Raw genomic sequence first — 14,534 nt, forward strand, 5'->3', positions numbered from 1 at the left:
CTGTTGGGGACAGAGTAGTGGGCAGAGTGAACTACTGGTCTAATTTGGGAAGACACTTCTTATGTTCTTATTTTGTAAAAATAGAGTAAAATATCAGATATATCAACTTACACTAACCAAGAGTTACAAAGGAGCTACTGCCATTATACCGGCTTAGAAGCAAATTAATTGTGATGTTCAAGAATTAAACTAACAGTTAATAAAATGATTTTATTGGATGTAAACATTTCCCTAAGAGATAAAAATGGAATTGTCTTTAGAATATTTAAGTGTTGTATTTTGTTGATTTTTTTTATTATGAAGAAAATAATCTTCTAGATCTAGCCCATGTGTTAAGACTTAAATTTGTTCAGAAAATGCTTGTAAGTAAAGATCAGATACTAGATTTCACAATTGTATAGCACCCAAAAGCAGATGGAAATGATTGTAGGTGAACTGGTGACAGCATACCCTTGGCCATTGCATTAGTGAAAGCAATATAACAGGTATCTGTAAAGGAGTTACAGTGAACCCCGATGCCAGTCTTAGTTAAAAAGGAATGTTCAGGCATTCCCAAAAAGTGGCCTTTATGGGGGGACATGAAGCTGTCTTTTCATTTCACAGTTTCCATTATTCCAGCCCCTTGCAAAAACAATAGCTAAACGGCTCGAGCACTTTTAGATGCTTGACTCAGACAGAAAGTACAAAGCGAGATTTCAATAGAGCACATTTTCTCACTCTATAGAAAGATCAAAAAGATTTCTATTCACTTCCACTTTCTACAAAGCCTTCTAGGTTGACTATGAAGTGAGGTTGATTATGAACTTCAATAGGTTAAACAGTTGGCCATTGTACTGAAAGGACTTATCGTTTCCTACATAAGTGCATTAATGTTTAACAAATTTTAAAGGTGTATATATTGTACTCTGACCAATATATGGTTTGGAAAGAACATCAAATCTCAGAATTTTAGGAGCTGCAATAAAAATCTAGAGGAAAAAAAAAAAACAAACCAGAAGTTTTTTGTTTATTTTTTTCCTTTAGTCCAGGGTTTCCATTTCATTAGAAACAGAATTTCGATATTGTATCAGTGCTTTCCTTTTCTCCTTTCCCTCTTACCCAGGCACCTAGGTACTCCTTACCGTGTTTTCTCCACACGTAGCTTAGAGAGAGAATGAGTCTTTTGCCTTAGGAGAACAACTTAGGAGAAGTTGTCTTAGGAGAAAATAAGAAAAGGAATCTGTCTCATCTTAGGGAGAACATGAGTCCATTGTCTTTCCTCTCCCTTGTCACCCTGTGCCCTCTGCTGAGGCTTTACCGTGGTTTCTTTTCATGTGGATTTGGACGTGCCTGCAGGAGCTTCAATTCTCGCTATAACTAGGCTGAGCTTTGTGCCAGCTGTGAGAAGGGGAGATGAGGGTCAGGCTGTCCCTGAGTTGGCTCCTGCAGCCCCAGCTCCAACCACCTGATCAGTCATGAGGTTAGACACGCTGCATATTCATATCCAGCTAACAGTAAATACACACCTAGGTTTAAAGTAAAATAACCAGGCTGCAGTAAAGAAGAACAAATACTAGAGTGTCATCGGACACTAGAAAAAATCTGGCTTACGGAAGAAGTTCCCTTTACTCTTTTTCCTCTGAAAGTGTGAACTCAAAAGTGAGACAGGAGGTGGGAACTTCAAGGGGATCGTGTGTGGCCCAGGAAAGACATTATTTTAGAGAAACTTCTCCAAGCAACAGCTTGGCATTTGCTGTGAAATGCAAATGTGGTTACCAGCAATGTTCTGTGAGTCTCTGAACGTTTGAATTAGACATGTTTTTGTCCTGGGAATAAGACAGAAGGTGCCTTTTGCATGTGTCCTCACATTCCCGTGAGCAGCTCTGATGAGAGGAGGGAGGTTGCAGGGGAACTGCCGCCTTTGCCTTGCTGCAGCAGCTCCCCCATCACAGCGGGCATATGAAGCTTCTGCTGTTTCATTTTCCTGTCCCCACTGGATTTCAAGCTGCGCCTGAGCCCAGGGAAAGTTGCAGGGCCAAGCTCAGCCAAAAGAAGAGCGGAGGGAAAACTAAAAACGCATACCTCTTCCCAGCAGGCCTGCTAGGTGCATGAACTAATTCGTGCCAGGTGGCCCGCTGCCCCTAGAAACTGCCCATATGAAATACGGTTCAACTTTCCTGGGCCTCCATGCCTAAACTTATCAGTCCCAAACCAAAAGCGGCGTAGACAGAAGCACAAGGCTTCCAGCTGCCATGCATCTGGAGACCTGGCACAAATCACCAAAGCCTGGCTGAGTCCTCATACATCGAGACAGACAGTGCCTATCTGCCCCTAGCGCGGAGCCCCCAGAAGATATCATCGGGCATGTTTTGTAGAAAACACTTTTCTAAAAACAAAAGCCATTGCATTAAGACAACAAATAAAGAGAAGCATCTTTATTTAAATGCTGTACCTTAAGACTGTAACTGAAGCAATGGCAGAAAATGAAGCAGAAGCACATATAAATAAAAAGTAGGCACTTTTCAGACCTTTTCTACTTTCATAGTTTGCAATTGTATTTACCATTCCAGTGAATTTACTTCATTCAACAGCTTCTGCTATGCATTCAGTACCAGCAATCCAAAGGAAGTGCTTGTGTTTGCCTGGTTTTGAGAGACCTGTCATGAACAGGTGACTTTTCAGGGGACAGTAGGGCTGACAGCTGGCTGCAGACCCTCGCATCGCAATTGCCACCTGAGTTCCAGATGCCCTGTGAGTGACAGCTCCGTTGTCCCGAGATGGAGAGTCCCTGCAGAAGCAGGCTCTGACAGACTGCTTCAGGCACTCTTACAAGTGCAAACATGCAATATGTCTATTGTGCATGTAATGAGTCACCTCAAACAGAAAATGTGTGGCGTGCCAGATTATACAGAGGTTTTGTGAAAATAAATATTCCCATTGAGGATTAGCATGAGACCAGAAGCTATGCCAGATTTGACTGGTCTCTAAAGGCCAGTCTTGTTCCTTAGACCAGATGTTTAACAGCGGCTGTGACATCTGAAGAGACTAGCAGATACAAAATACACGCAGTGTATGCTGACTCAGAATGAGGTAGATCATTTCAGAATGTTAAAATACGATTTTTGAAGTGTTATACAATTCTTTAAATCACTTTCCCCAATACTCCTTCACATCTTGCACAATTAACCACAATAGCAAAACATAATTTATGTTTTGTAACATCTTCCTTCTGTCTTAATGTCTATTAAAAGGGAGGCCAGTGTGATTAGTTACTGGGGTTACTTACTTACCTCAGATAAATCAAAGAGTGAGAGTGGTGAGCAAGTACATAAAATCTGCCCTTATCTCCCAATCCAGATACTAAGCAACTCACAGGGAGCTTCTCAGCAGTGGCACCTGACTGATTCTTTACTTTGGTAATTTAACATTTTCAGCTTTTCTAACCTACACAACTACATTTGTTTAGCTACCTCTTTTCTCTTGCAGACTTGGCAACTTGAAATTAAGGGTTATTCCGTCAATAAGGAACATGAAAAATATTTTGGTCACAAAAGTCGGTAGTTTTTCAACAGAACCCTATTTTCACAAACTCTAGTGGAGAACAACTACATCGATGCTTTGCTTTCAGAACCAAAAAAAACCAACACTGAAAAAATGACACAATAATATCATACTTGCAGCTCTTTCATATGGCGTCAGTTTTTGCATTTCAGTGCCCTTGGAGGGATGTGGCAGGAGCCACTCACCAAACTTCATGTGCTGGATGATGAGGGTAAGGCAGCTGGAGGGAGCCCCACCAGAAGCTGTGTCTCAGGGGAGGGCTTGTTTGTCCCCAGCTTCAACAGTTTGCTATTAGGTTATTGTAATGGAAAGCAGACGGTGAGCAGATCACGGTCAGGGGATGGTAGTATAACCATTACAGTCCTCGTGGCATGGATCATCTGACTTCCATGGAGACACCAGGACCTCTGCTGTAAACAAGAGAGTTCCTCGTCTCCCACCTACACTGTGACTTTCCTACCACCTCTTCCTCTGCTCAGACATGGAGTCAAGCTTGAGGAATGCGATGGGAATGGGAACTGATGGCCTGCTGTGTGGAGGGAAGGCAGAAAACTAAAAAATCTTACGAGGTTTGTGATAGCAGAAAGAGCATATGACCTGCCACATCTCTTGCCTGACCTATTCTTAGAGATGGGTGGATGGAAAAGGCTGAGTCACCGTCTCAGCTGCAGAAGACCACGCTGTACAGAAGAAGCCTGCCAGCCAGGGCTCCAAGCCATACAGGACAGGAACTGCCCTATTTCTCAGAGCTCTTTGTGGCAGGTGGCTAATCCCCTCCACCCCACCTCCCTTCCTCTGCCTCATTCCGCAGTACTCCCCAAAACAAAGAACAGACTATCAGCAACAACCTAATGCCAGAAATCCCAAACAGTTCCCTTCCAGCAGGGATTTCAGGTTCTGCATGCCTGGATCCCTTCTGCTTTAATGGAAATTGCATGCATGAGGTATCTTTTCATCAGATCCCATTTCTGTAGAAAGACTTCAAGAACATTACTGAGTGATTTTGTACACATTCATTTAGCACCGTCACACAATCCGGTGATGGTCTAGCACGTAGCGTCCCTAAGATTCTGATCCGATCAGCTCATCACGGCTGTCAGGTCCCTTGGCCCTGATCTTTGAGGGAAGAACCTGCTATATTTCATAACAAAGTATTTCTTCAAATCTAGAAACTCTTGAGGAAGTAAGATGAAACAAAAATAATTTTTCCCTGAAAAAGAATAATTGTTTGAATACTCTTAGCAGTCTGATGCAAGTCCACCTATAGCTAACAGCATTGAAATGGTACCATCGAGAATGTTTCACAGAAAAAAATGTTACTTACACGGCTTCCTTTTTCAGGGAAACACTGACATCCTCCACTGCAGTCTCTTCCTCCACATGGTCCCGTGTAAGTCTTTCCACCCTGCAAAGCAGAACACACATAAAACGAATCGTTAAAACGTATCAGCTACAATACCTGGCACAGCACAACAAGCTTTGATGAGCAGACTCGCTGGGAACTTGCCCAAGCAAAGACCAAGATCAGATCAATGACTTCCAGTTGAAACCTCTTTAATCTGTGCTTAGAAGTGAATGGCTTTCCAGTTCTTGGAGATCAGCATCAAGAAATATAATGTTACTCTATTAATTTCCCTCTGCATTTTCAAAACATTGCAGCTCCATGCTGAGCAGTATCTCACACATCTTTCTGACACATGCAACAGATATCGTATCACAGAAGCACAGCTGCTTGGATTCTTCAGGGACACGGACTAAGTCCTAGGTCACAATGCAGCACATCCTTCTATGCGTGCTCGAAATCGTTGCTATATTTTAAAATATTTATGGGTGGACATAAAGGAAGACATATGTATCATATTCAAAATCAAAAGCCAAACTCCTGCCCTCTCTTCAATGGTTGCTTATTCTGGAGGCACCTGAAACTTGCCAGCAACCAACCACTGTGACCTAGAAGTCAGACCTAGATTAAGTAGATGGCTGCAGTTACATCTCTCCTGCCTGTCCAGAACCACCTTGGGCTGGGACGCAAATATATGGATCACAAAACCCGCACCCCTCCATGCAAATCTTTGGATGGACTTTAACAGGCAGGCCAGCTCACATTACACCTAGCACACACTGCCCACGCAAAATGCAGCAGCCACAGTCACTCTTGATCAGAAACCTGAACAGCAGAGATGCTGTGCATGCTGTGGTGTGACTTTTATAACTGTAACTTAATAATTAGGAATACTGTGAAGACCAGCCCGCAGCCCACCTAAGCCCAGGGTTTTGAACCCCTAGAAAGTGCCCCAGCAGCCCAGCAAGTAATCTGGGACAGGAGGGAGGGATTTCTCGTCACTGTTTCTGAACCTGGTTTGTCCCACAGCAAATAATGAATAGAGGCAGAAGAAAAAGAGGGAAGGACTGAAGTCTAGTGGCTACAGGAAGGATGTCATGGAGTCACAGCCCCTCATTCAGGGTGGCTGCTAATTTTGACACTGCTCCTTAATTAAAACCTCAAAGCACCCCACCCGTGGGGTACAGAGTCAGGCTTCACGTCGCTCCTGGCTGCGAGAACCCTGCATCCTTCATTGCGCTGTGGCAGGACAAATGGTCCCTTCATCATTCCCGCCTCCTTCATAGCTTGAGCATGTCATCTCTTGGAAGGGAGGTGACAGGGGTACAAATAAGCCCCCAAACCAAGATGGGTGCTCTAAACTGCTATGTTGTTGCTTAAAAAGGCAGTGATGCTGCCACTCCTGCCTCTGGGCCTGAGTCAAGGAGCTCAAACACAGAAAGGGACCAACGCTGCCACACTTAGCATTTTTCATGTAGCTCTAAGCAATCCCCTGCTCAATTGGGTCACGCTTCTCAGGGACCCACTTCTGCCGTTACACTACCGAGAACTTGAAAACACAGCTCTGGGCTTTGGATTCCTCCCCAGGAGCCAAATGAACAAAAGGCATGGAGCAGGTACCAGGCATTGCCTGAGTCCTCCTTTGGTCATATTTGTACAACAGACTCTCAATCTTATGACAAGCAGTAACGCAAAGTTCCCGAAGTTCTTATGCTCGTCATGAGAGGGTTCATGTCTGTATTGTAACTATTTTTATACATCAAAATACATTTGTTTCAGCTTTCTATTTGATTCTCATATTTAATGAAACATGTAGGCTTTTCATACTGATAAATCAGGTCCACAGAACTGAAACCATGCTCCAAGCTATTTAAAGGTCAGGTGTTTGATTCAGGAAATTATTTCATGGATGTAACAGTGCTCTATGTCATGTTAGAAACTTTGCTTTACGTTTAGACTATTGTTTAGAGGAAATAACAAGCCAAGACAGTTTTCTAAACTCCAGCAGCTTGCTCAGGTTGGTCTATCTTTTAGTTAAATGTTTGGATGGTCACAAACTCACTATCTCTGTAGGTTTGTTTTATTAAGCTATTTTCAGATTAAATGTGCATCTCTGGCTCAGTATTCATTTCACAGAGTGAAATTCCTTAACACCTTTTTGGAGATTAAGAATAGTTGTATTCATTTTTATGGACGCCACGCAGATGTACGGCCTGTGTGAACATATTCCTCTGCAGGATGCAGGTCTTCATTAAGGAGCAGTGTACAAAGTAGCGCTGCATCAGTAATCATCACCTCTGACATTTTAGAAAGCTGTTTTGGTTGGAGCTGTAAGTAACAGTATATCCCACCCTAACAGTAACAGACTGACAGATACAGTAATTTTATCCTGTGAGTTTTCAATTATGCCTACTGAGAAAACAACAAGGAGAACAATAAGTTTATTTCTCTCTTAATCAGCAGAGTGGCTCTAAATTTGGTAAACTGTTGCTAAGGAGAAAATAGACGATGAATCAGAACTATGGCAAGATATTTGTGCACTTGTTAAAAAAAAAAAAAAGGGGGCTGCTAATACTTATTTAAACTGGAAGAAGTTCAAGGTCTATTGTTTGTGTACTATCCACCATCCAACATTTTAATTTGCATGCTGTAACAATACCAGCAGTCATAGTAGGGACACAATTGTTTTCTTCCACAATTTTAGGAAGCTTATTTTTTTTAAATTTTCTCATTTTATGTCCTTTTATGCACATAGATTCTTCAGATAATGAAGAGAAAAATCTGGAAGAATTCTCCAAAGGTAGGGAACATAATGGGAAAACATTTGAGACCAGCATTAATACACCTCTTCTGGATGACACTTGGCCTCTCCTCATTGCTTAATTTCCACTTCCTCACTTTTTGACTGCTAGTGGGATGACCCTGGGAGCTTTTAGTCTCATGTAGCATTTTCTACTTTATTATCTATGAATGTTTATAATTTCTTGAAGGCAGATCATTGCACTGTTGTTTAATCTGACATTACTGGGCAGTTAGAGTGTAAAGTTTTTTAAGGTTTAAAAGTTTTTTAATGTTAAGAAATAAATCTGTTAAGGATCCTTGTAAAACTCTGTTCAAAACAATTACATACATGGGTGCACAATTGAGAGGAAGGGAAATCAGATGGACATGTATCTGTCAATACTTAGAATGCAAAAAGCGCAGTTTAAATTTAGCAATGGACAGGGCAGTTTTAAAGTACCACAAGTATTTATTTCCTGAGGAAAACAGATTTCTGGGAACACAACACCAATGGTGACATCCAAATGTAGTCATCTTGATCTGAGGCAGGTACCTGGAATACCTTTTTGGTCAGTGAGGAGAACAGTCTGTCCTAGGATACGATTCACCCCATCCTGATGCTGGCACCTAAACTGATCAGCTGCATGTCTCCCGGAAAGTGCCTACTGCTTTCTCTTATTCGTAAAAGCAAGTGGAGGTGACTAGCTCACGTGCAGACATCCACCCACTGTAGAAGTCTAAGGACAAGGAGATGAATCTTCTGATTTGCTCAATATGCACTTAAATGGTGAAAACTGTATTTGTAGCAGAATGATATTCTAGGAACGGTGCAACCAAACTGGGGCAACAGCCCCAACTCTGAACTTGTCTGCTGAGAAAACCTTCAATTCTAGGTCTTGCTTATGTTTTGTATGATCCCAAATTCCACTAATCACTAAAAAGTCCAGAGTCTAGGTAGAATCTAGAAATGGGGTTTACATAATCTAAGATTTCTGTGACATAGGCAGAACTTTTGGCCTGCTGTTATAGACCATTCAGGGACGCTCATCAGAACTATTATTTCAGACATCTCAGATAAATCCCATCCCAGAAGGGTGAGGGGATTGGAAAGGTAGCATAGGGTAAATAGCAGAGATGTTTCTACAGCACAGGTGCCCAGTTTCAGGTGAGAGGAATCCTATGCTAAGTGTCCAAATCTCATTCTCAAAGCTAGCTGTGGCCTCTGATGGGAACATGTTGTAGTAATTTTGTATGAATACAATCAATAAGCAATAGAATTGTAATTCAGTGTTTCTTGTAGTGATGTAGTTGTGAATTAATACTACTAATAACAGTGTGTGTTATTTAGCCAATGAAAGTATTACTAGGTTCTTAGAGGTGTGTTCTTTAAGCAGCAAACATAAGTTATACGTCTGACATCTCCAGTCCAAAGAGGGAGAGTTGGATTTGTGGAGTAATACCCCTCTACAAAGCTTCCACTTCATCCTGGAGGCACCAGAACTTCCTGTCCATTTCCTCCTCCTTGCTGACAGGAGGGCAGTTTTGCTTCTGGTCATGCACACAAGTATGTGCCGCCCCAGCCATGTGGGTTCCAGCCGAGTTGCTCTGGGATCTGAAAACCAGGCAGAAACTACCACACACGAAGGGCTGGAGACAGACCCCCAGCTCTGTGGGCAAAAGGCACAGATCCGCTTAGGTCCACCATGTTCGGACCTAGGCATCTCTAGAGCAGACCTACCTTGCAGAGACCAGGACAGATGAATATCTGCAATTCCCTCTCTGCTCTCTTATTTACCAGCTTAGGTATCTTCACAGGGCCCCATACGAGTATGTCTAGCTCATGGAGCCTGACCTATTGCAAAATGTGGGAACAGCTCCTTTATTTTTAAAATAGAGCTGGAGAAGATGATGGGGTAGAGGAGGACTGAGCGGAGGAGCTTTCCCCTGACCCATTCATCGCGCACAATAGCACAGCAGTCAGCACAGTCTCTTAGGAAATGGGAGACCTAACTGCAGTTCTCTGATGGAGAAAATCAAATGCGCACCTGCCCCTGGGAAAGCTTTAACCAGCAGGCTGTGAACTAGGCTGGAATGGATGGAGAAAGGGAACGAGGAAAGCAATAAATGGAAAGGCAGACGAGGGACTGTTACAACTCTCCTTTTAATATTGTTGGGTCAATGTGCTGGAATGAATACAAGATTGATGGTTCAAGGAACGTGAACACTACTTAAACACAAGCAAGCGAAAACATGTAAGTGCCATCTATGTTTGTAAAGCTTGTATATTTGCCTAGTGTAAACACATTGTCACTTTTATGTGTGTGAAATAGCAAGCATAAAATACGAGTGTCCCAACACAAAAATCTCATGATTTTTTGTCCCAAACCAGTATTGCTTATGTTAGTACATCTTCAGCCAACAAGACAACTTATCTTCCAAGAATTCATGGAGTTCTGCTTCTGACTTACATGCAGTTTCTTTCAGCCCAACTGAAAAAAAAACCCACCCAGAAACATATATGCAGATCTCCTCAAGCTTTTCTGCGCATTAATGATTTTTTTATTACTAATCTTGGCCACGTTTGTGTAATTGTTACTTCTGCGTGCCCATTCAAGTACCTTCACTTCGTTGGTATTCTGACAAAGAACAAAGGCAACCAGAAGACAGACCTCAAAGTACAGTTCTATGAGTACACAAAGACCAGGAAATATAAGCCATTTCCTTACATGCAGCTCAAAAAAAATATGGAAATTGTAATAAAAATATTGCAACCTGGAATCAAAAGACTCTGCGCACTGACATTTTCTTTGATAAAGTTTTATAGGTTGCAGTTGTGCATTAAGTTCTTTCCTGAGAAGCCCTGTTCTGTTCCCTCCGTCAATCGCAGCGGCCCCTCTGAGCCAGCTGTTTCACCCAGAGAGGTTTTAGAAGGTCTGGAAGCTCGCTGAAAAGCTGAACTACAAGTAGGGGTGCTGACATATTGCTTGCTTGTGCAGTGTGGCAACCAGGAGCACATTCGGATGCTTCATGTGAGACTTCAACAGCCTGGAAGACCTGAGGGGATTCCTGGCACGCCTGTGAGGCAGCCCTCAGACCGACCCACACCTCCGGGATGGACCTCTGTTTCCATGTTTGACCTGCAGCTGTCGAAACTCACATTAATTTAAAATATGGTTTATAAGACCCTGACTTGGAAGCATTAATTTTCTGTTTCCTTTGAAAGAAAGGAGAGAAGAATAAAGTAGGAGTATGACAGGGTACTCCTGCTGTTGATGAACAAGAGAGGAACTTCATTGGTTTCAACTGTAACTGCACAGTTGTATTTGCTCAAAACCAGCATTTTATTCCTTAAAGAGTCGAAAACATCTGTTGCCTGGATGCCAAACTTATTTCTCTAGAAATATGTACAAACAACCATTCAAAACAAGTATGGAGAATGCTGTCAGCGGGGCAGGCGTGGAGTGCCCAGCTCTGTCCCCAGAGTTATAATGCCAAAGGAGGCACCAGCCATCTGAAACCGCCGGCTTGCTATCCAGTAGCTACTCGTGCATCAGACAGTAAGACCACTGTGAGGGCCTTAATTGGCGAGGGAAAGGGAGAGATAAATTGGCACATTCAGAGAGGAAGGAAAAGATGTGGGTGTGGATCCTCTCCCCAACTGTTCTGAGAATTATTTCGCTAAGAAATAATTCTTTCTTTCATATTTGAATGGGAGCCAGAACCTTCTCTAGACTGGATGGATGGCAACCGGAATAATTTAGTCCGTGACCTCAATAGCATATGAATGTTTACACTTCCCACCAAAAGTAGGGGGAGCCATGTATTCGCACATCCTTCAATGAGAAAAAACCTGGAGGAGGAAACTGGTCCCAGGAGGAACATGAAGAGACTTACCACCAGCCACACTAAGAAAGCTGTTCTTGTAACAACTGCCTAATGCAGTCTTCCCGATGCAATGAGAACAGGACTGCTTGTGGTAAGCAATTATGAATTATTGATTGGTGTGGAGTTTCAAACTCCACCTCCATCTTATGATGGAGCTATTGAGAAAACTGGGAGGTGGGTCACCAAGCAAGCAAGCAGCCTGTGTCGGTTCTGAGACCTGACGGGCATGGGAACATCAACAGAGAAGGAGTATCCAAAAGCAGCACTGCTCCCAGGCACTGGGATGCCTGTACTTGATGCTTGGGGTGAAGGAAGGAAGGGCAAGAGAATACAAAGTCTCTGATGCTGAGAAGGCCCCAACAGACGGAAACTTTTCTTCTCAAGTGTGTCTCAGCAAGTATGTTGAAGTCAGCGATGGGAAACATGAATTTTGTACCTCTCAGAAGTGAAGCTATAAAAGACTTTCCTCTTATGGGCTGGCTTGTGGCTCTTGATTATATGAACTTTCTGGCACGCGGCCTTGACTTGAAGGCTGCATAGTTTCATTTCAAAGTGAAACTTCACAGCTCCACATGTTCCCTTTATTTGAGGTACTATTTACCACCGTCTTTTCAAATTAAAAAGTTCTCTTGTCACAGTCTCGAGACACTGCCTTCTAACAACTGCAGAAGCCAGACAGGACACAGTGTGAACCTACCCTTCGCATTTTCATAAAAGCGTTTCTAATTTTGTGGCTTTCATCCAAACACATATTTACCCAGCAAACCAGATGGAATCCAGAAGGAGCTGCTGTGATATAGTAGGCATTAAAAAAAAAAAAGTAAGGTCTTTAAGAGGCTCGGAGAGTAAATCTTAAAAGCTGCCTAAATATACAGTACAGATATTTGAATAACTGTCCAGGGGTCTTGTCCACTGGCCCAATATGACGCTGTTTGCAAACAGTACACTTCTGAGCAAGCAGCGTATGCCATGACAGTTTTCTGTCAAGAAGTTAATGAATGGGGGGGTCTCATCTTCTACACGTAATGAAGTTGGATTCAGCTGCATTTCGCCTTTCCTCCCCTCACAGAGATGATTATATGTTATCCTAAGAAAGGGACTAGAATATTAGACGGGAAAATCCAGTTAAAACATTTAAAAATGTCAAACAATAAAAAGCAGTCACCACCGTAGAAAAATTCATCACTCCTGCTTATTTTTGAAGAATCTGTAACGCCATGGGAAAGGCAATCCTAAAAAGCAGCCGCGGGTCTCTGCACAAATATGCTCCAGCTCACAGGAGCTAAGGAGGGTTGAGAAGCAGAAGGCTTTTCCTAGAACAAAACTGCATCCAGAAGAGGAAGAACAATGTCCTCTGGCACTTCTCTGAGACAGGTGACTTAGTTGCCTAAAGGAATGACAATTTTTGTCTTAATCATCAACTAAGGCTTGAACATGCGCTAGCAAGAGAGAGGTGATGCTGCAGGCAACTAAGCTCTCTGAAGAGTGTGCAGTCATGGTTGAAAATATATTGTACACCCTACAAAGGGGCAAACATTACATGGTCATCAATTGACACCTGTGGCCCACAGTGATTACAGAAGGACAATAAAAAAGTTGCTCATAAGCACTCACACACACATTTTCAGCTTTACCAGCTTAAGAATCAGGTTTGCTTGCAGAAAAAAAACACCCCACAGATATGAATCTAGCCAGAGTTTGAAGCTGGAAGTGTATTAATAAAGGTAAGCAAAGGTACATACATTAATTATTACTATTAGTTATGCCCATTCGCTTCCCTGATTACAATGAGAACTCAGGCACCTTGTGAATATGTAGATGCCTAAATTTAGGTGACTTCATATCACCTGACTCTTTGTTCAGAATGGGAATTTTCCACTAAATCTGAGAGAAAGGTGGAAGATGCAGAAGTAGATAAAGGAAAATCTAGATTGGTGAGTTAAAATTTGTTTTGATATCTTGTTAAACTTGATTCCATCTTGTAAATGCATGCTTTTAGAGGTGCATATTATTTTAGTCTATTATCTTTTCTTATGAGACAACAGATTCTCATCTATCATCCAACATGGGATTCCTCATCTAAAAGGATGGTGGTCTTTAGCGTAAGAGTGCTGGGTCATCTCAACATGAGCCCTTCCTCCCAACACCTCATTCCTAGAATTAAACATTCCTCCACAGACGCTACTTAGATGGTTTAAAAAAGTAGTATTGCAGGAGTCAGAAGAAGTGTTTTCCAGTTATCAGTGATGAAGAAAGCTCTCTGACTTGGCAAAGTAGAGGTAAACACTTGTTAGGGAGTCTGTGATGACAAGCTACACCAAAAGGCATGGTTTGTTTCTCTTTTAATTTTTATTCCATTATTTTATTTTATGCAAACCACTGTGCATTTTGTATTTGACTTTCACAAGTGTAAAGGCTTATGCAAGGCACAAGTTTGTGGACAGTGTAATCACCTCATATGTGCAGTTACACTGCACAGTGGATCAAAAATATTTTCCGTAAAGGAATGAGGGTAAAGACACTGTCAGCCCCTAATCTGAATTTGGCTTTTGCCCAGTATCTTATATTACTGGAATAAAATCCCCCTTCCCATCCCTAAGAACAGAAAGGCATTTGTTCACATACTAGTAGCATAATAATGAAACACAGCATCCACTCATTAAAGTAGCAATTTCTATATTTAACTACTTTTAGTTTCCGAAGTCTAGTCGTTTTCAGTTCTGGAAAGACATCCAAATAATGATATCATTTGCTTCAAACAATAGAAAGTCTGGATGCTATTCTATATATGGAGATTTTTTTTAGTCTATTTATAAACCACGCCAGTTATTTGACCTGTCTAGTTTACTCACCTACGTAAATTGGCAGACTCAGGAAACTTACTTAAGAACATATTATTCTCAGTGATTGGTAAACCTTAAAAGTGGCTAAATTATGCTTCAGATATGCATCCAATATTTCTGAAAACTCATCTGCATCTATTACA

The 14,534-nt window shown here is 42.0% G+C and overlaps 1 protein-coding gene across 4 annotated transcripts in view; it reads right to left on the minus strand.

Annotated features, from left to right (window-relative positions):
- Window positions 1–14,534, minus strand: part of COL4A2 (collagen type IV alpha 2 chain) — a 185,211-nt gene that overhangs the window by 138,437 nt on the left and 32,240 nt on the right. For all 4 annotated transcript variants that reach the window (XM_075740268.1, XM_075740258.1, XM_075740275.1 and 1 more), the window contains one exon: window positions 4,865–4,945. In XM_075740268.1, the coding sequence (XP_075596383.1) occupies window positions 4,865–4,945 (81 nt within the window). The remainder of the gene's footprint in view (window positions 1–4,864; window positions 4,946–14,534) is intronic.

The sequence above is a fragment of the Balearica regulorum genome, chromosome 1, assembly GCF_011004875.1.
Source record: "Balearica regulorum gibbericeps isolate bBalReg1 chromosome 1, bBalReg1.pri, whole genome shotgun sequence".
Classification (NCBI taxonomy): domain Eukaryota; kingdom Metazoa; phylum Chordata; class Aves; order Gruiformes; family Gruidae; genus Balearica; species Balearica regulorum.